Raw genomic sequence first — 20,667 nt, 5'->3', positions numbered from 1 at the left:
ATTTGGCAAACTTCAGTTGATTGTCCAGGATTAGGTAGTGTTGAGTTGCCTCCATCTTCAGAAGAAGAATCACTTTTGCCAGCAAAGCCTTACTTCAATAGAAGTTGTTGCTGCTGACCAGCACAGCACCATTTGCTTTTCCGTGTGAGAAGGACCATCAGTACCATCAGACACATTCCCAAAGTGGCAGCAAGGCATTCACAGCCATTGACAGGGAATGGGAAGCATTCACCAGTCCCAGGCTGGAATAGAGCTCTAAAGATGTGTTCCCATTTTGTGTCATCCTGTCCCCCACCATGACACCAGGAAATGGCAGAAGACTGCTAACTAACTAACATCTTGTTAGTTAGCCCAGGGTTTTCCTCTGGACCAGAGATGATGGATGACCATACTTTTAATGAAGATGATTTCACAGCAGAAATAGGCCCTGCAGTCCCAGCTTCCTCATTTTTATCTTTCCAAATAGATAATTCAACAAATTTACCTGGCAAAGCAGTACCCCAAGAGCCCTCTTCACCAGACCCACAGAAATCCTATTACGCACCAAAAGCTTTCTACCACATGAATTACTAAAAAAATAGAAAAAAACAAAACAAAACCAAAAAAGGCAAAAAAACCCTACAAAAAAGTCCAAAAGACTTTGCACCATGGTAAATTTAATTTATGCCAGTTCTTGTCTCCAGCAACTGGGCTAAAGAAAAAACTCAACAAGATAAAGATGTAGTGCAGAAGTGTGCGATGTAGTGTATGGCAGCAGTCCCTAAAACATTCACCCTAAATAAAAATTCTTATTTTAATTAGTAAGGTGGAGAAAGCAATACAGTAACCATGCAAGCACTCTATAATTCCTCATGGCTTTGGTGGGGATAACAAGTCAGTCAGCGTGCCACAGGGGGTTTCTTGTTTATTGGCACTATAACCAAAATGTCAGGACTATGCAGAACTCCAGAGGAATTTTGTTTATGATGCCATGCAGCAGCAGAGCATCCTTAGGGGTGGTGATTCCTCTTCATGAGTCTTAAACAGGACACAGAAATCTGGATTAAATACATACACAGACATACATATCTAGTCATAGTCATTTTCACTGTATAAGCCCTACATTTATTTGTTGTTGTGTACACCTAGCAGTAGCTTTTGGCTCAGTACATCTATCTTTAAAAGTTTTATGAGGTAAAGAAAAAAATTAACATATGGTGACCTTCAGAAATTTTATAATAACAGAAGAAAGTTGCCTCCAGCACTATGAGAAATGTGCAGTATAAACTTTCTCTGTAAACACTTTCCAAAAGCTCCTGCTCTTTGCTGTCTATTCCACATCCATCAGCAAACACCCTTGCAAGGGTGCACTTCCCTAGAACAGCTCCTGTTTTCATTATCACCTAGACACTTCTTAATCTCACCACTGTGAGGGTTTTTATTGGATACATTAATTAAGTTTGAAAGAGGACACTGAGGCCCTTTCACAGTGAGGCAACACTAACACTGTGTTAGATGTTTTGGGTTTTCCTGTAAAAACCATCACTTGAAGGGAAAGGCTGAGATAGTCTCACCTTTGGTGAAATCTGCACCACCCAAACTTGTCCTATAACTTATTTCTCCAGTTGATAATAATATTTCTCAAGAGCAATTCTGTTTTCTTTGGCACAAAGCAAACTGAACCAAATTGACTGGCATTTTCAAAACAGCTTAATGAGAGAGGAAAGAAACCTCGAAACAAAGAAAGCACCTTGTAAGGTCTCCACTCATGGCTGCTTTTTGCAACAGCAAGAGCTGAATGCTGCAGCATCACCATCTTCCAGGAACAACAAAGTATGAACATTTCCACCTGGAGTGCAGCTGCAACTTATTTTTACTATTATTATTGCTAAGAACTGTTACTATTAGATCTTCCCTAATAAGGGTGTAGGAAAACAGTATTTTTCCCAATGAACAAATAAATACACATATTCCTTTCAACTTCTGAACTCTGAGACAAGAGGTTAAGTAAGAATCCATCCACAGAAAATGGCATGGATGTGTCTTGCTGAAATAACAGCTACAGTACCCTTTTTGCTATTGACATTACACAAGAGTTTATAAAATCATTAATTAGAGTAGCTCATTTAATCACAGTGTTTCTACTTTGCACTGCAGAAGATTATCAATTAATTATCTCCTATATCTGTGAGCAGAAATACACACACATGAAAGTGAGCTGTTCCTTGAAGGTGAGAATTACCCCTGACATGATATGGATTGATGTAAATATTCCAACAATTTTCACAGTGCCTGCAACTTGACAGCTGGGTTGAAGAGAGCTCTAAGCAAACCTTTGTTTTGCATTCTAGAAGCAGTTTATCTTGAAGTGACCTGGAGGAGATGAGGGGTCAATACAAATCTGATCAACAAGGTTCCTAAATATTCTAAGTGAATAAGTCTACAAAGCAAATGATGGGGAACCTTTTACTGTATAATAATTACTTCATGCAGAGTTCTAAGAAAAAAACCAAAGTAAGTCTCTTCTTCAGATCTAGACCATTTGACTTAAAAACTTCAGTATTTTATTGTCAGAGTAACAGAATGCATTTCAGCTATTCAATAGCAATTTAGATTTTTAAAATTTTTGATGAATCAAAGAATTATTACAGCTCTGTTGATAATGATTAGCTGTTCCTGCAGGTGACAGCTTGGGATGAGAATTCCCAGTAGACCCAGCTTCTGTTCTCACTTCAGACTGATCTGGCAGATGACCTTGAAGGGTCAGAGAGATTGCAGAGCTCCTTCTAGAAGTATCTATTTTTAAGTTAAGCATCTATATCTCTTTAGTCACCTGCTTGACTTAGATCTTTAGATTTCCATGAAAGATGAGAACACTTTGCTTCAAGTCCTTTGGTGTTCTGGAATTGCTACCTCTGAACAGCTGTCTCAAAGTCAAGCCACCACTTAAATCTACAATACCTGTCTAACAAGGCAGTAAAGCCTACATACATCCTTTTGACAGGACAGCAGAGTTCCCCTGCATACATCAAGTACCTCAGAGAAGAAAGACTAGTCTCCTGTTACACTTTGGAACCTATTAAGAAATAACAGTACATCTAAGAAATACACACAGCAATTCTGAAATCATGAATGTTTTAATGCATGGCTTCCTTCAGGCTCACTGTAATTAGAGCTGAGCCTCTGCTATTCTTCAAGGAGTTCTCTTTCAGCTCCCCTTGCCTGCTTCTTAAAATTCAAAGAAACAGAAACGGTACTAAAGGATGGGGAAAGACAGTGAATCTTAATGTCCATGTAAAGACAACTGCTGTGCTCAAGTGTCCCATCCCCTGTTTAAGATTACAGCTGTATCTGCTTAGACAGGCATGGGAAGCCTTGAGCTCTGAGCCCCCAAGAAGAGGTGCAGCACTTGGCTGACTGATGCACCCCACTGGGCAGAGACTCTCCCTACTGAGGTTCATGGCTCCTGTGCACTCAGCAGCACATTTCTGGCTATCTCAACAGATGAGTGGAGAAATGGGGTTCTTTCTACATCTGATTGTGCCCTCCTATGTCCCATTTTAAGCCACCCTTCTAAAAAAAACCCAACCAGCCACAGTGACTCTGCCTACCTTCCTCCAACAGCTGCAAAAGAGCCTTAGCTGCAGCATCTTTCTGCATGTGTTCCCTCAACAATAGCACCATTCACAGTAAGAACAAAAATAAGAGAACTGGAATAGAACAAAATTAGTCTGTCCCTGCGGAATTACTTTTTTTTTTTGTGGGATTTTGCTGTTGTTACAACTGTCATACAAGATAATAATCCATCACTGAGTGGGATGCTGTAGATTGTCCTATCTTGCTGCTGAGGGAAGAGCAAACACCCCTTATCTTAACACAAGAACACCTGCCAAAGGGTGAATACTAAAGATATACCTCTAGCTCTGGGCCACACTATAGAATATGGGCTTGTGAATGTTTTGCTACATTGCTGCTGCACTCCTGCAGTAATTCAGCTTCTCTAGCAGATTCTGGATGGCTGACAGTCAGTATCGGATTGCCACAGCACTGCAAAGTCTGTGTGCTGCAATGTATTCAGTCAGCACAGCAAGTCATTTATTTTCCCTTAACAAGATAACTGGTTGATTAATATACTTTACCCTGGGGTGCACAGCAGATTTATTTCCTTCTCAGATACATGCTGAACACAGGAATGAGGAGTAAACAAGGTTGTTTTCAGTTGTTATTTGCTGGAACAATTCCTGAACTTTTTATCCAAGCTTTTTTCTAGCAAACTAACGTTGAAGTTAAGAACAATTCTGACTAAGAACTTTAGGATTGGGTCATTTCACAAAATATTTTTAGTCCAATGATACAAGGTATCTGTGCTCAGGATTCTGGGTTCAGATCAAACATACTGTATTTGAATAAAACACTTTGGTGATCACTGTTTCTGTTTTGCTGATGCAGATTACAGATGACAGTGCTGTGTCTTAGGTTCTTACATGGCATCCTTGCCTCAGTAAATGAATGGTATTAAATCTTTATTGTACACAAGCTGAAGAACTGCTTCCAGCCAGGGCAGTGATCCTCTAGTCATTCTACAAGAGTTCTGGACACAAAGAGTTATTACATGAATTGCCAAGGTTCACTAACACTCCTTGAAGACACACAGGAATGAAACTCAGTCTCCCAGTCCCCCAGGACCACCTTGCTGGTGGCTGTGTCAATACTCCTGCTCCTTGCTTTTCAGAAATAGCAGGCCTGGACTACAGCAGGAGGTTACAAATGTGCAATAAAACTCACAATAAGCCACAGTGTACTTGAAGACAACAATCTCTTCCGACATGCTAAACTTTGTGGACTTGGGGGTAGATGTATTAGAATGCAGGACACAAAACTATGCTTGACACTCATCTATGAAGGATAGTATTTATGTAATTAAAACAAACTTGCATGATGAGGAGGGGTGACATCTGATGACCCACGAGAGTTCTCTTTCAAGCTCAAACTCAAGTAAATACATCAATTATCTTAAAAAACTTGTAAGACAGATTCAGCATTCATGTGTACTTGCCACCTATAAACCTTAAGGGATTTTTACTCTGCCTGCAACTGCCTCAGCTTTGTAAATAACCTCTGAATATTTCTGACCAAAACATCATTAGGTGAGCTAAAAATGGTGCAGATCCCCAGAAGTTATTTTCTCAAATAAACTTACACCTTGCTTCTGTCCAGAACCATTTATCATGGGAAATATATTTTGTTTATGAGGGTGGGGTAGTTTCACAAAGAGTCAGTAAAAATTATCTCTTCCACTAGGGAAACTGTTTGCCAGAAGTATTTTGTTTGTTCACTAGGTAATCTGCTTTGCTTCCCATTTCTCAGCGCCAGAAATATTTGCACTATTTTTATTGGAAAATTATTTTCTCACCCTAAAGAGCAGCCAATTATCTCCACCTGATGACATTAAAGTGATCAGCATACTTCCTACCCATTTTTTCAAACCCCTGTTTAAACAAACATACCAAAAAAAATACTATTTTTCTGGGAAGACTTTATTCTTTTCCACTTGAATTGCAACATATGTGGGAGGAGGGAAAGAATCTAAATGTCAGTGTGTTTTTAAGAGCAGTTTATCATGCTGTAAATTTCTATAGCGTAGAACATCTTCTAATTCTAGATGGACTGAGATTAGAAGGTCTAAAATAAACTAATGCACCAAGAAGTGTATTGGAAATATGCAGAAATACAAAATCAACTCCTTTCTGAAGAGAGCTAGGGCAACAACTGAACATTCCTCAGATATCTATTGAATTATTAAAGCTCACACAAAACTTTCAGGTAGATATGTAGACCTTCAAGACACCTTCACACAGATGACTCATAACTTTCATGTTTTTGAGATATGATTCCTCACTACACCATCAAAGGACTGCATATGAGCCCCGGTAAATTGCACCAAGATTTAACACAATTATCCTACAATTGGCTTAATGTGAGTGGTTCTGCCCTGCTCACAGAACCCTGCTGGCTACACAACCAATTTTTAAAAAAATTAAATAATTAAATTAATTGGGAAAAAATTATCCACGTTAGAACAAAAGACACTAGAGATATTCTAATTGCATGGAAAAATCATCATGCCAGGTATAAAACCACTGAAAGATATTATTCCTTCAATTTAAAACCAATATTAAATACAAAACATCTCTACTTAGAGTCAAAGGTAAAATCTTCACTCAAAGTCGTAGTTTAGCAATGAACCCTTCAAACACAAGAAAAGGAAAACAAAAGAATACCACAAGAAGGAAAGAATGTAAGAGTAGTCCTAGAGTGACTTGATGCATTAGGTACCTCCATATGTCACTTCATATCGCATTGGAGATTCCAGTTCAAATAAATTTCAAGGTATTGGACTGAAATTATTTTGATGGCACTAATTCAGTAGACTGTTATGCATCATAATATTGAGCTGGTAATGAGATATTTTTTATCCATCACAAGTTAGAACTGGGTTGCAGCCAGAGTTCATGGGCACACATTATTTTTTCATTTGAAAAAAGAACAGAGCTTGTCTTTGGAGTCTAAATCAAGGCTATTCTTACTGTGTGCCTTTGACACATCCACCTAATTCTGCATGACACTGGGGAAGTAAACTTTTTCTTTATGATTCATACCCAGCTGAAAGCCAAAAAGTAAATGTTAGGCCTGAGTCCTCATGGTATTTTCCATTTCTATATTTCAATGCAAATCCCTTGAAATTCCAGTCACCAACTTAGAACTGGAGTCATATCCTCAAACCTCACACTCCACCCGGTACTGTTTTCTCTCTCTTGTTCCCTTAAGGTATACAGCAGCACTTAAGTTTTTATAAGGACAGGAGAGCATTTGTCTGCCTTCCCCCCCGCCCCCCCCACCCTCCCAGAACCATTTGATCAGTGGCTAGAAGTTTTGGCAGCTTAGGTTTCTCAGCCAGAATCATAGAATACCCTGTTGAAAGTAAATCTCAAGATTCATATGGTCCAATCTTTCTTTCATTCCCATTTGCTTATATTGGTGACCATCTATGAGAGCAAACAGGAAATTTGTTGTCCCTTTAATGAGACCAGTCATGCAAGGACTTTGGGATTAGCTCTTAAATTGACACCTTTTAAATCTCTGAATCATAGAAAAGAAGGTTTTAAGGGGACCTCAAGGATCATCTGGTCCAGCCTTTCTCAGCAAAAGCACCACCCTGACAAGATGACCCAGTGACCTGGCCAATGGATTATTGCCATGCCTTCCAAATGTTCTCATTGTTAACAGCTTTCATCTTGTGTCCAATCAGAATTCCACAGGAGTAACCTGCACCTATGACCCCCATCTTTGCCATGTGATTCCTTGTAAAAAGAAAATCTCCACCTCCTTTTTAACCACCCTTTAAATACTGGTTATAAGGTTTCCCCTCAGCCTTGTTTTCTCAAAGCCAAACAAATCCAGTAGTTTCAGTCCTTCCTCCTATGGCAAGCTTCCCAATCCTTTGATTATCTTTGTGGCCCTCTTTTGGACCCACTCCAGCCTGTCCATCTTTTTCTATATAGCAGGCACCAAAATTGAGCACAGATTCTATGTGTGGCCTGACAGGTGCTGAATAGAGTGGAATAACCTCTGCTAGTGATGCCCTTGTTGACATAACCCAGCACCCTGTTGTCCTCCTTTCCCGCAGCAGCAGAATGTTCACCCATACTGAGCTTGCTGTCCACCAGCATGCCCAGATCTCTTTACAGAGAGCTGCTACCCTAGCAGGTAGATCCCAGCAAGTCCTGCACTCCTGCATTGAATTTCCCAGCTGTAGGACCTTACATTTGTCCTTGCTGAACTTCCCTCTTTTAAAGCATTGTTGCTATTTCACTTCTCCTAACAGTGGGCCAATATTTCTGTCTGTTTCTGCTTGTTGTTTACATACCTGAAGAGCTCTTTCTTGTGTTTTTTCACAACACTGGCCAATTTCAGTTCAGTTAGTGGTGCAATTCCTTTGTGCTGATCTGTTTATACCAGCTACTGCCTATGCAATTAGATGCAATTTTAGTGGCAGGAAATTATTCTGCCATTCAAGAGCTGCTATAAGCTAAATCAGAAAAGTGACTTTTTTGCTGGTAGAAATGGGGCTTTTAAGCATAAAAAAGGCCTAGAGCTCAATATACTTACCCTTTTAATTGAGGGCTGAGAGAACTGCTAGCTTGAGCTGCAAGATAGGGTATTAATCCAGTGCTTCCAGAGGAACTCAAATCCTCCAGGAAACAGAGATAGAAAAGCACCAAGTCCTACTACACTATAAAAAGCTAAAAAGAAAATTTCCCTTTTCATTTTTGGATGGAAAATCCCTTCAAAAGGCTGACTTCACATATAAATGAAAAAGGAGCAGTAAAGAAAGGATTGCATTTTGGTAGTGGATTTTGCAGTTCACCTGTAAGTTTCAGTGCACACAAAGCACTATCCCAAGCTACCTCTGGGAAATCTCTCTAAAGACAAGATGACAGAGGAACAATAATGGGCAGGTCAAAGGAGACTTTTAGGGATTCTACAGTCATTAGTTCCCTGAAGTGAATTGCAGTTATTTTTTTATGAAAATAGACAATTTTGCCAAAAAATCCTCAGCTTGGACTCTATACCCTACCTGTAATATGCAAGGAGTTTATACTCTCATATCCAAGTAGAATCTACACTCAGCACTAAAAACAAATAAATGCCAAATTTGAGAGGGTAAAATAAATCTCAGCCATTTTGAAGATACAAAGATAACATCTAAGATAAAACTCATCTGGCCTTAATAATACCAAATAATACCAAAATAAAGGTAGGGGATAGGAGAGTATTCTCTCAGTTTTCCTAGCAGATTGTCAGATGTCTTACTCAGCATTTCAGCACACATTTCTCTTATGTGGAAGCTACTTGAGCACTGAGAGGAGTGAAGAACTTAGCAGCAGCATGCTTCATGAAACTTCCAAGCTAGGGAAAGAAGTGATTTTCAGAAGGACTAGGCTTCCATAAAGTGGGCTGAAAAAAATCTCATGAGATTAAAAAAAACCATAAAAAATTACATAATGAATGGGGGGGAAATGCATAACAAATACAGGGAAGCAAATTCCCAAGCTCCTTCATTTCTTGAGAGAAAACTTTGTTTTCAATAGCTGCCAACCTGCATAAACCCACATGGTAACACACTGTTCTAAAGTAGATTTCTTTATGAAACTATAGTACCAGCTCTAAGAAATAAAGATGGTTATGTATATGTTCAGACACTATAGCAACGAGCACCTCAAACTGGATAGAACAGCTCTACTACCAACTTAGCACAAATAAAATAAAACATCTGCCTATTTTGAGTGTTTCGCTACTGAATTGAGTCATGTCTCTAATATATTCATTCACACACCAGAAAAATAATGGAAATTATTTTATTCCATTTTACTTGATGTGAAGTATGCAAAAGCTAAGTAGCCTGCCAAGGTCACAGAGAAAGTCTCTCGCTCTCCCCTCCCTGTATCTCACAATACCTGAAAGGGAACAGGGCTGGAGATAGCAGCATCCCTTCAATTCCTCCTACTCTCTGTCACTGGGACAGTCAGTTCTCTGGAGGGATTGAAACTTAGCTCCAAACTTGGCTCAATGCAAGGACATGTGGGTGCTATCTGGCTGTAATCTCTGAGTCACATACATGAGCTAATCAGGCCTTTTGCCCTTGCACTCTTTGAACTATGAGCTCAAGAACAGCAGCACAGCATCACATCCTGACTGCCCAATCCTGGGCTTTCCTTGCTGACAACTTCAAACAATACATATGTACAGAAAAACAATGTTTTCACTACTACATGCAAGGCTTAACTAAGACATTTGCCTTTGCCTCCCTGAACAAATAATCTAGATTGCACGTTCTTTTACATTTATATTTTACATTTATGAACAATCTTCTGAGATGACTGACAAAAGAGGTAACTGACATATAATGTGAATCTTTATGCTGTTATCCATTCCAAGACATGCAGCTGAATAAAATTCTGCTCAGTCAGACATAAAATCAAATTAGAGGAGTTCGCTCTGAAGAGAAAGAACTAAATTTGAAACAAATAAAGCGGTGCATAATTCACTTTTAATGGGATAAGTTTCTAAAAGCACACTAATCATAATCCTAACAAGGTAATACTTTCCATTGTGAGTTTACCACATCACTGCTCAGTACACAGCAGAACAGAGCTTCAGTCACATGAGGGATTTGCCCCACATGCAAAGTGAGCAACTGTATTTTTGCAGTCAGGATTTGCAGAACACTCCTGTTTATTAATAATTAATTAATAATTAATTAATTACAACACATCATTCATCCCACATGTGTTCACAAAGACCTTCACCCATCCTTGAGATCTCCTTGATAGCACACAACGTATTGCTCTGCAAATCTCTGTAATATTACTCAACAGTTTAGAAAACAACCAAAAACATGCTCTATCTTGACTGCACAAATTCAGAAAGAAGGTAACAACTCAGACAGGAAAACTGGATATCCCTGAAATAACATTTTCTATGTTTGGAAAAAACACCATTGATTTTTATTGACCATAAGTATTCAAAACCTTGTGTTTGGATCTGATTTTTAAAACAGCATTTTCCATCAGCACAGCAGCTCACAACTGTGAGAATGCCTGAATTAAAAGAGAAACTATGACCACCTGCTTTGCAGCTCCTCTTCAAAGAAGCATCCCTGGATGACCATATTTATTTGGTATATAAGAGCTGATTCCTTATAACCCAAGATGCTGTGGTGACAGGGCACAGATAAATCAGAAACAAGAAAAGACTTCAGTAATTTCTCTAACAGAGGAAATCTTTTTACACCTTTATTAAAATGTTCAACTCTGAAAAGCTGTTCTAGCAAAACCCAACATTCAGCACGCTGCACATTCTCTATCTCTCAGCATCTGTCTGATCCAAAAAATGCGCCCTGATGACTGGTTAAGAGAGATTAAGATGAATTTTTGCATGAGATTTTAGAGTCAAACTGGGTTTTTCCCGTATTGTCAGCAATCTAAATTTTCTGACTGAAACACAGCAAATCACTTTTTTAATCACATAGCATGGATTGTAGCTTGCTTCTACATCTGCCTCAGTTTTAAAGAAATGACAGGTTAGAAACAATGAAAAAGCTAATAAAAAGGATATGATCAAATGCACATCAGGAACAGGTAAAGTAAGCAGATGGTTTTCCACATGAATCTATATACTGTGATCCTTACTTAGTGAAAATTTCCATTTATATATCCAGCTGAAACCTTGCTCCCTGCACTTTTATTTAAAAGACCATTTACCAAAAAGTAAAACAAGAAGATAGACCTACAGTGCATACAATACAAATGGAATTATTTTTTCCTTATAAAAACATTACAGCTCTGCATGAGTATGCAGCAGGGTGAATCCCTACAAATCAAACTGTAGGTTGCTGACACTGGGCTCAACCATTTCTTCACATGGGTTATTTCTAAACTCCAAAGGTATTTTTAATACTCAGTATTCAACACACAAGGTTTTTTGTACTCTATTTTATTAACACCCTGATGTGAGGGAATTTATGCTACACAATACTTACATTAGACACAGATAGATACAAGCTTCACCTTGACCAAGTATCCAGTTTGCTAGCATGTTGGCCACACACACATGAAAAAAGATTATGTATGGCAAGCAAGAGATTAAGGTAATTTTAAAGCTGACACACCCAGTGGCTATGCCCTTGTTACAGGGCAAGATGTGAATGAAGATGACTGGGTAGGAGGAAGTGTGACTTATGCAAGCAAACATAACACAGGGAGAGCAGGGGTTCTCTGACCTAATACGTTTGTGTCCCTCAGTCTGCAGGCTCCAGCTCTGAGTATGGGGGATGTTCTGCCAAGTAGGCACAGGCCAGTCACCAGCAATTCCCCCACTCCTGCAAATGAGCAGTGACTGGACTGAGCTGAGCTGACTTCAGGAGAGACCCATATTAAAAAGATGCTGAATGCCTTTAAGCATGAAGGGCTTACCAGGACTTAAAAAATAAATAAATAAATAAATAAAAGAGAGAGATGAATTCCCTCAACATACAAATTATACCTGAGGGAACAAAATTAAAAATTCCTGAAATTTGAGCTAAATTACTGCTATTTCCCATAGTTCTAAAGTTCAGTCAGGATCAAATCCTACACTATCTTTCAAATACTTCACTTCAAATACACTTCAAATATTTCAAACTGCCCAGAAGGTGGTCTTGTGAAGCCACCGTTCTCACGTGTGAAACTCTGCTTTCTCCAGAAAGCTGATGTTATTGTCCTGCTTATTTCCTTCTGCTAGAAGTGTTCCTTGGGCTGGGTCCTTCACCACAGCAGTTTGGAACTTGGTAACATCAGTTCAGTAAGTTATTAGCAAGGGTTTTGTATTGGTGAGTATCAGGGTGTGATTTTAGAGATGCTACCATCATACCAAGGACAACCAGTCCAAAGAATAATGAAATGCCTTGTATCAGATTATCCAGACACTCAGCAGAAGCAGCTCTGCCAGCACCCTTAATTTGTGGTAATTGTGCCAGTAAGCTAATTAGTAGCACTTAAAGCCCCTAAAGGGAACAAGCTGGGGTTGTTCTCCATCTCTGGTTACCTCCTCATATCCACACCCTCCTATGAAAGAGCCCTATTTCAGTCATGGTGGAGGACTCAAAACCCTAGAAAAACAGGAAAGAGCTCAGAAATATGGACGTTAAATCCCTGAACAAAATGAGGAGCATAGTATTTTTGGCCTTCACTATTATTTCTCCAAGGGAAACCTTCATTTCAGCATTATTACACAGGAAATTGGTGCCTGAATTAAGAACACAAAGGAACTCATTAGCAATTCTAGCTATAATAATTAGATTTTATATAGCCAAACCCTGTCTTAAAGCTAGAAAAATAATAAAAACATCATAGTGTTGCCATAGAAGGACTATTGCAGAGACAGAAAGATTATACCAGTGGCTAGTACAGTAATGTAAGCTCAAATACCTACTATTTCAAAGATTTTCTTGTGCAGGCAACTTAATACCTCTATATCTCAGTTCTTCAGCTGAAAATAACAGCAAAATGGGAGCATTCTAAGGATAAGGCCAGATATGCAATAGAGACGATCTAAAATCTAACAGAATTTGTTTTGTGCATGGGTAAGGCACAGTAAATTTGGAGCTATTTTTTGCTACATTTAAGCTAACTATTTCACTGACAGCATTTCAGTGCTATGCAACAAAGATCACATTTTTCCAAGCAGAGGAATAATACACATAAATTACATTCGAATGAAATTTCAGATCAATGTTTTCCCATGAAACAATAAATAGAGACAAACCCTGTTTTGATAAGATCTGCTGAGCTTCTCCTCCAGACAAAGGGAGATTCAGGTCACATTTTACTCCCCAGTGAGTGATACCCCACACAGATATACAAGACTATTAGGGTATTTAAGATGTTAAAATCACACCTAGAGCTGCTAATCTATAGCTAACCCTACAGTCACCAGAGAGACCAGATCAATACCTCTGGATAAAGCTAGGACTCTCTGAAGTCCTCCTCTGTTATTTTTGATAAAAATGCTTGCACTATAGGAATACAGTCTTCCCTTCATTCTACAGAATAAATCTTAATGTTATCACTGGGGTTAAGGGACATCTGATAGAGTTCAAAAAAAGATAAGCTATCAGAAAATTTTGGTTTTTTTGCAAAGTTCAGCAAAAAAACCTCAAAATCAAACATGCCCCAGCCAGCAGCATATCTAAATCACAAAAACTCTTTAGGATTCCTCCTGGCAAAAGCCAAGTTAAGCACAAATGGAATCAATCATGAATTTTCCTTCACGTTCAGGTCACTGCATACTTGTTTAAAACGACACAGAAAAACTTTTCAAATAGTCTAAGTCTGACCTGAAGACTAATCTCTGACATGAATAAACTAAAGTCAACCTTTAATTGTATTTTCCAGGGCTGACCAGGTATCAGTAACCAGAATATAAAAATCAACTATCTGATGCTGTTTGTTCTCTTCCAGTGAGTCAGTGCTGCCATCTAAAGCTACCTAAAGGGCATGCAAAAGAAATCCAAAGTCTGCATCAAAGTAACATTCAGGAAGCACGTCAGTAGACAAAGTAAATCAAATATATGAATGAGATGCAACAAAATAACGATGCTGCAGTACCTGAAGGAGAAATTCTTTCTCTATCACTTCATTTGTCTTGCTGATAAGTCGCTTCTGTAGTCTCTGAACTTTCAGAATAAGCTCATAGGTAGAGGGGTCACTGGCCTAGGAAAGAGCAAAGGAGTCTCAAAAATGATATATGATAACAAGTTACTGTTCCTTTTTTGCAAATGAAAACTATAATATCTCAGTGTTCAAAAGTAACAAGTGTAAAAGGGGGGCTAGGGGAAGATGCATTCAGCTGGTTTTTTTTTAAATTGCATGTTCACAAGCAGTCCCGGAACTTAATGTATCTATTTTAGCACCAACTGGAACTGTCCACTGACAAAGTAAGAGCAGTGCAAGTATCTTCTGCTGTTCAAGAACTTCAAACAGTGTCAACTTAGTTTTTAAGGAGAAGATTTTTCTATTGAATAAAGTACTAACTGCAATTCAGTCTTGAAGCAGGTGGAGAATTTAAGAGGAATTGGCGGGTACTCTGATGAATTATTATGGGGTTCTAAAGTGTCCATACATGTGAAATCCCATTCTTCAATGGAATTAAATGCTTAATTTAATGCTTAAAATGGTGACAGAATGTTTGCACTGTAGTGTTGCCTTCTACCTACACAGCCCATAAGAACAGGAGCTAGTAGATGTCTGTCTCTCCATCCCTTCCTTTTCATTCTTTTGGCACAGATTGAATCTGGAGAAAGCTGTAAGGAGCAAAGAAATAATTCCTCCTCCTTCTCAGGAGGAGCCAGTAGAGCTTAATTTCCCAGTACTTTGTGTCTTCTTGTTGGATCTTTCAGTGAAGGACAAACTCTGCCTGCAACTTTTCCTCACTCAGGGTCTCATATCAGCTCTCTCCCATCTGGCTTTTCCCCTCTCATGGGGTGCCTCACAAGGATTAAACTCACACTGCAGTAAAGGCTCCAATAAAGTCCTGCTCTCTTATATTCACTTGGGCTTATAAGGAACTCTGCATCTTATTGTTCTTAATCTTTTGTCTGATTTTATCTAAATTGACTAATCAATTCAAGCATAACTAGGACACTGACACAGATACACATGCAGTGCTTTCAACACAAAATCATCTCCTGAGAAACCAGGCTAAAAAGTAGACCAGTCCTCATGATCCACTCAGTCCTTGATTTTTTTATAGCACTGCCCAAGCATGGTGCCAATTTGTGACTACTGTAGTGATATGAGAGTGTTTGTTCATTAGGAATTGAACCAAAACCCCATCAGGATTATTTCATACAGATCTTGCCATCTGCTGGCCTTTCTGTGTTCCAAATACAAACCAGTTACCTAGAATGGAAAGACATGATTTCCCCATTACTAGTCTTCATACATTCATTTTCCCATCACTGGATGTTTTGACTGGCCTGATTTTTCTTTGTTACAAGGTGCTGCTAGAGTTTGTACCTAGATGTGTTTAACCTACTTCAGCATTCTGCATTTTATCTCCCTTCCATGAGAAAAGCTAATCACACCATCCACCTTTAAGCTCAGCATGGAAAGATCAGAAATTCACTATCATACTAGTAAGCACAGTCAAAATATTCAGCTCTGCTTCTGCAGGGACAGAGCACATTATCACTCAATATTAGAGAAGCTAAGCAATCCAGGCTGGCATCAGATCAGAGATCCATGCAACTGAGGAATGTCAGATGGCACTGACTTACATCAAAAATATCCAGTGATGCCAACTGATGTTCATATATTTCATCTATGCTTGATGGATTTTTTATTTTTCCCCTTCACTTGGCAGGTTCAAATCATGTGAAAACTTAGATTTGCTGTTTATGTAAAGCAGTTGAACTCACATTACCTGGAATTACTATCTTTGTGAGTCCACCACTGTTTATGTGGAGGACTCTCTCTGTTTTTTCTCAGATGTAATTTACCTTCTGACTTCATATCCGTTCATTCTTCAATCTACCTATTCTATTAACCCTTCATTTACTCGTTTTCTTCCCATATACATTCCCATATATATCTCCCTGCTCAGTGAGAGTAGGATTGTATCTTTCCCCTATCATCTTATTTCTCACCATCCATGTTAAGGAATCACCCCCTTCTAAATTTGCCTAATGCATTCTTATTCTCTTTAGCACTTCACTGTCTCTTTACAAATCCCCCTGCAATTTTTCATTGAGAAAGTGCCACAAAAATAGCACTGATTGCATTGTGCAAGGAAAGCATTCAGCAGGTAAGGATTCCATTGGTACTATGGAAATTTCATTCTGCCCAATCCCTCCACATCATTTGCATAACAGTAAATGAAATAGGCATTTGCTAGGTCACTGATGTGATAATAGGGGCTTTGGGAACACAAAATCCTCACACATCACCTCTAATTTTCTCCATCTGTGAACTTGCAAGGGCTTCTGCAGTTCTTCTTCCAAAATTTTGCACCGAGTCTGCTCCCTTAACAGTTCCTTCTGCATGTGATTAAACTCCCATCTGAAGACCAGCATAAAATAAAAAGAAAAAACACACCAAAAATACTTCAACATGACCAAGGCACTAACGTGGGCATTAACAAATCATTCTCCCATGCACTATGATGCACAGGAAGCACCAAATGGAAAGCACAAAGAAGCACTCTGCCACTACAGCAATACTGTGGTGGCAAACGTATCGACGCAATACCACTGAACAGGTGGAACCATAAAATAACACACATGGACCTCTTCACTTGTTCATTAAGAATGGCTCAGAAAAGAGGCTCCCAGGGAATCTACTCCACAGACTACTGGAACTCACTCTTCACATCTTCCCATGTACATTGAGGCCAGAAGGACAGTTAGTTTATAAACCTACAAATCAGTCATGGATCATATCCAGTTACTCCAGTGTTGAATCTAACAGCTTGTGTTTGAAAGGTTTTAAATCTACATGGCTCACACAATCCATCAAATAAAACACACTCCAGGACCTAAGCATGATGGACACCGTTCCTAAGAGAACTGAGCTTTGATTTCTTTTATTACATCTCCTCAAGGAATTTCAGAGGTGACTTGCTGAATTTAAAATTAACTGAGCACTACCAAGATTCCTCAACAACTAGGCTTTTATGGTGGTGATAGGGGGTTTAAGGGCAGGAAAAAAAGGCATATTTTGTAATTATCTGACCCTTATCACTTTAGTGGTGGGATCCTCTAAATTCTCCAATGTCAAAAGGGGGTGAAAGATTGTGATGTGCCTCCTCCACCACTGAATCTTTTCCTACTAAACTCAGAATTGCATTTAGCTCACTAGAGAGAAAAAGGTCTTTTTTTAACTGTGAGGTTGGACAAGGTTATGGAAGAGGGAAAAAACCTCACATTTCCAATTGGCAAATCGGGAAAGCTAATTAGCAGCACAAGTGATAAATGAAATCTTTTCGACAGGCAGTTTTCATGATGGTTTTGGACTTCATTAAAGTATGAGATTGCTGCTGCAGTTAGCAAGAATTGATCCACCCATCATGGCATGCAGCACACTACACTTCAATACTATCACTGGGTTTCAATACAGTAACAGACTCAGCTGAATGCATTTGGGCAGCAAGTTCAAATTCCATTCCTATCTGCAGTCAGTCAATGAAAACTGCAATTGCTAATGCTGTGTGCCCAGTTCTCCTTTCTGTTTCACCAAATCAAACTGGCATAATTCCACTGGAGTCAATGGGACTGACCATGGACTGAAGTTAATTTGTTCTGCTGAAAGCCACAGAACCACACTGATAAAGTAAAGATCTCACCCAAAACGTTCAATAGCTACACCGAATTGGTACAGTGGTTATCTGCTAAAACATAACTGCCTATCCTTGCAAATCAAGACTGGTTCTGAGAAAATACCCAGAGTTTCCCATCAGGAAAGAATACACCCCAAATATATGAGGGGTAAACAAGAAAGGAAGCATTAAGCTGGAAAAGGAGGAGATAAATCAGGTTTGGGCTATTAAATTGCTCTTTTAAAGAAACAAAACCTTCAGTGAAAATTTAACTAAAGCTTTCTCAGAGATCATAAGATTTGCATCTAAATCTAGGAGAGAGCTCTGAAAACAGGATTTTGTTCTGAATATGTCAAGTGTCTCCCATATTCAGTGGATTGCTTAACCAAAAGGAGTTCCACTAATCTAGGCCTTGCACCACTATACCACTTAGGAGCTCACTGGACTGTGAACACATTTTCTGATGCTGTCAGGTTTATTCTGTAGGCAGTAACTCACAGTACAAGGGGAAATACGGAAACTATTTCAACTTGAGCCAAGATCTCTTCTTTCCTTATTATGATATTTCAATTTTCCTAATTGTTGGTAAATTGTTTAATGAATTTAATCCAGTCTGGGTTTGAGGTCAAACAAAAAAAAAAAAAAAAACCACCTTTCTCCAAGATTGATACAAGTCTTTATTATGTATACACCATATTTTGTGTCTCAAACACAAAACCATGGCTGCAGTCACTATGGAAATGTATTCCACTGGGTTTCCTACCTGAGCTCCTGCACGTTAGTCACACTCTTGCCAAGTATTCTTGGCAACTTTAGCCAAGATCTCTTCTTTCCTTATTATGATATTTCAATTTTCCTATTTGTTGGTAAATTGCTTAATTAATTTAAATCAGTCTGGGTTTGAGGTCAAACCAAAAAAAAACCTTCTCCAAGGTTGATACAAGTCTCTACTGTCTCAAACACAAAACCATGGCTGCAGTCACTATGGAAATGTATTCCACTGGGTTTCCTACCTGAGCTCCTGCACATTAGCCACACTCTTGCCAAGTATTCCCTTCTCACGCCGAAGTTTTTTGATCTCCAGCTTGAGAATCCTCATTTCCTCCGCCCGCTGCCGGTACTCGTTCTCGCCGCGGTTCAGGACGGACTGCTGGATTTTGATCTTCTCGTAGAGCAGCGCCACCTCGTCATTGCGGCGAATCAGCTGCGTCACCAGGGCGTGTCTCTCACCGACCACCTGTGGGCACCGAGCAAAGCCATCAACTCACACTTCCTTCACACAGTCCCAGAGTATCGTGGCTATGCTTGGATCAGTCAAAATCATAGACATTAAGAGGTTTCACTGCTATTAATTAAAGAAAGATGGCAAGAACCTAATGATTTCCCCTACAAGGGTTTGATCACCTGAAGAGTACAAACTGCAGATTTTGTTCACTTCAATATCTTAACATTTTGGTTTTAATGGCATTAGAAAGCTTTAGTACTCCCAAATTCACAGTAGCTAAAAATCTTCATCTTAAAATACACTGGACAAATGAAGGAACAGAATGCAGGGTCTTTGAAAACTCAAATTAGGGATTCCAACCTTGTCAAATTCTCTCTTTTGCTTCATTCTCTCTACCTCAGCTTCAGCAATGACGTTTAGGAGTCTTTTCTCTTCTGCCTCCTGATTTTCAATATAGGCTTTGACTTCCTGAGCCTCTTTTGTCATCTTAAGCAGTTCTGCCTGATGGATATAAAGAATACAGGTGAACAACTGTTAAATAATAACTTCCCATTATAGAAACCTACAAATAAGAGTTGCTTACAAATATTTCATACATTATTTTACCTTCCTGAGAGGTACACATTTTGTTAGTTTTTGAGAACTGATCACCAAGACAAGCAAGCATGAAGACACATAAAGAAATAATATAAATACTACTTTAATGTAATTGTCTTATACACAATAGAAATTTGAAAGTATTTTTATCTATGACAATTGTTCAAGTTGTAATTCAGGGATACCTCTTTTTTTTTTTAATTTTACTACACATATTTAGAAAGCTTTTTAGTGGAGTTGCTATTCATAGTCAGTCTGGGATGTGAGAAAGAACAGTTCACCTTGCTGATAAGGGCAACAATCTCTGCTGTATAGTAAAAAGCAGCATCAACTCAAGAAAGGCTTCAGACTGGAGTAAAAGGATTGGTGGCAACCAGGAAAGGTTGCAAGATTTAAGAGCCACAGCACTTTGTTTAGTGGATGTGTTAAATGAGGAAGACTGTGAAAAGAGGGACTGTTCTGAAGCAAGGAGGAGCAATACACTGCTACAGCAACTGCCCAGCACCAATACAAACTAACACTGGAATTTGGCCAGTCATTCTATCCCACTGTCACAAAACTTGCAATTTAAGGCATGTATGTAGATAAAAATAACAGGGTCTTCCTGGATTATTAGAAGTTTTTATCACTGCTAGGTAATTAGAGCCAAGGTGGAACTAGCTGACCACAGTTCATTTTCATAGCTTTGAAAACTTTCAAGCCTCAACTCAAAGACCTTACCACAACTCTGACTCTTATAAAGAATGATGTTCAAAATAAGCATCATCCAATGCTGAAAGATTGAGCCTGTGATGAAGGGTGCACCCGCAAAAACATTGATTTAAGACAAACAGTTCCATCATAATAATAAAACAGCTCATTCCATTCATATTTTCTTTAATAAAATTCTCATTTTCCTCTATGTGTAAGACATAGCTCTCTTAGTCAGTGTCAGATATTCATCTGCTGAATAA

At 38.8% G+C, this 20,667-nt stretch overlaps 1 protein-coding gene across 5 annotated transcripts in view; it reads right to left on the bottom strand.

The window, feature by feature from the left end:
- CFAP58 (cilia and flagella associated protein 58) overlaps nucleotides 1-20,667 on the bottom strand; it is a 58,149-nt gene that overhangs the window by 10,047 nt on the left and 27,435 nt on the right. For all 5 annotated transcript variants that reach the window (XR_003382716.2, XM_026799665.2, XM_026799666.2 and 2 more), the window contains 4 exons: nucleotides 19,478-19,618; nucleotides 18,906-19,129; nucleotides 16,526-16,637; nucleotides 14,187-14,291 (listed from right to left, as the gene is read on the bottom strand). Coding sequence is in view for 4 of the 5 variants with exons in the window: in XM_026799665.2 (XP_026655466.2) it covers nucleotides 14,187-14,291; nucleotides 16,526-16,637; nucleotides 18,906-19,129; nucleotides 19,478-19,618 (582 nt within the window). In the remaining variant the exon portion in view is untranslated. The remainder of the gene's footprint in view (nucleotides 1-14,186; nucleotides 14,292-16,525; nucleotides 16,638-18,905; nucleotides 19,130-19,477; nucleotides 19,619-20,667) is intronic.

This window comes from Zonotrichia albicollis, chromosome 7 (genome assembly GCF_047830755.1).
Source record: "Zonotrichia albicollis isolate bZonAlb1 chromosome 7, bZonAlb1.hap1, whole genome shotgun sequence".
In the NCBI taxonomy this organism is placed as follows: Eukaryota; Metazoa; Chordata; class Aves; order Passeriformes; family Passerellidae; genus Zonotrichia; species Zonotrichia albicollis.
The sequence above is the reverse complement of the archived record's forward strand: the minus strand, read 5'-3'. Positions and strand labels throughout refer to the sequence as shown.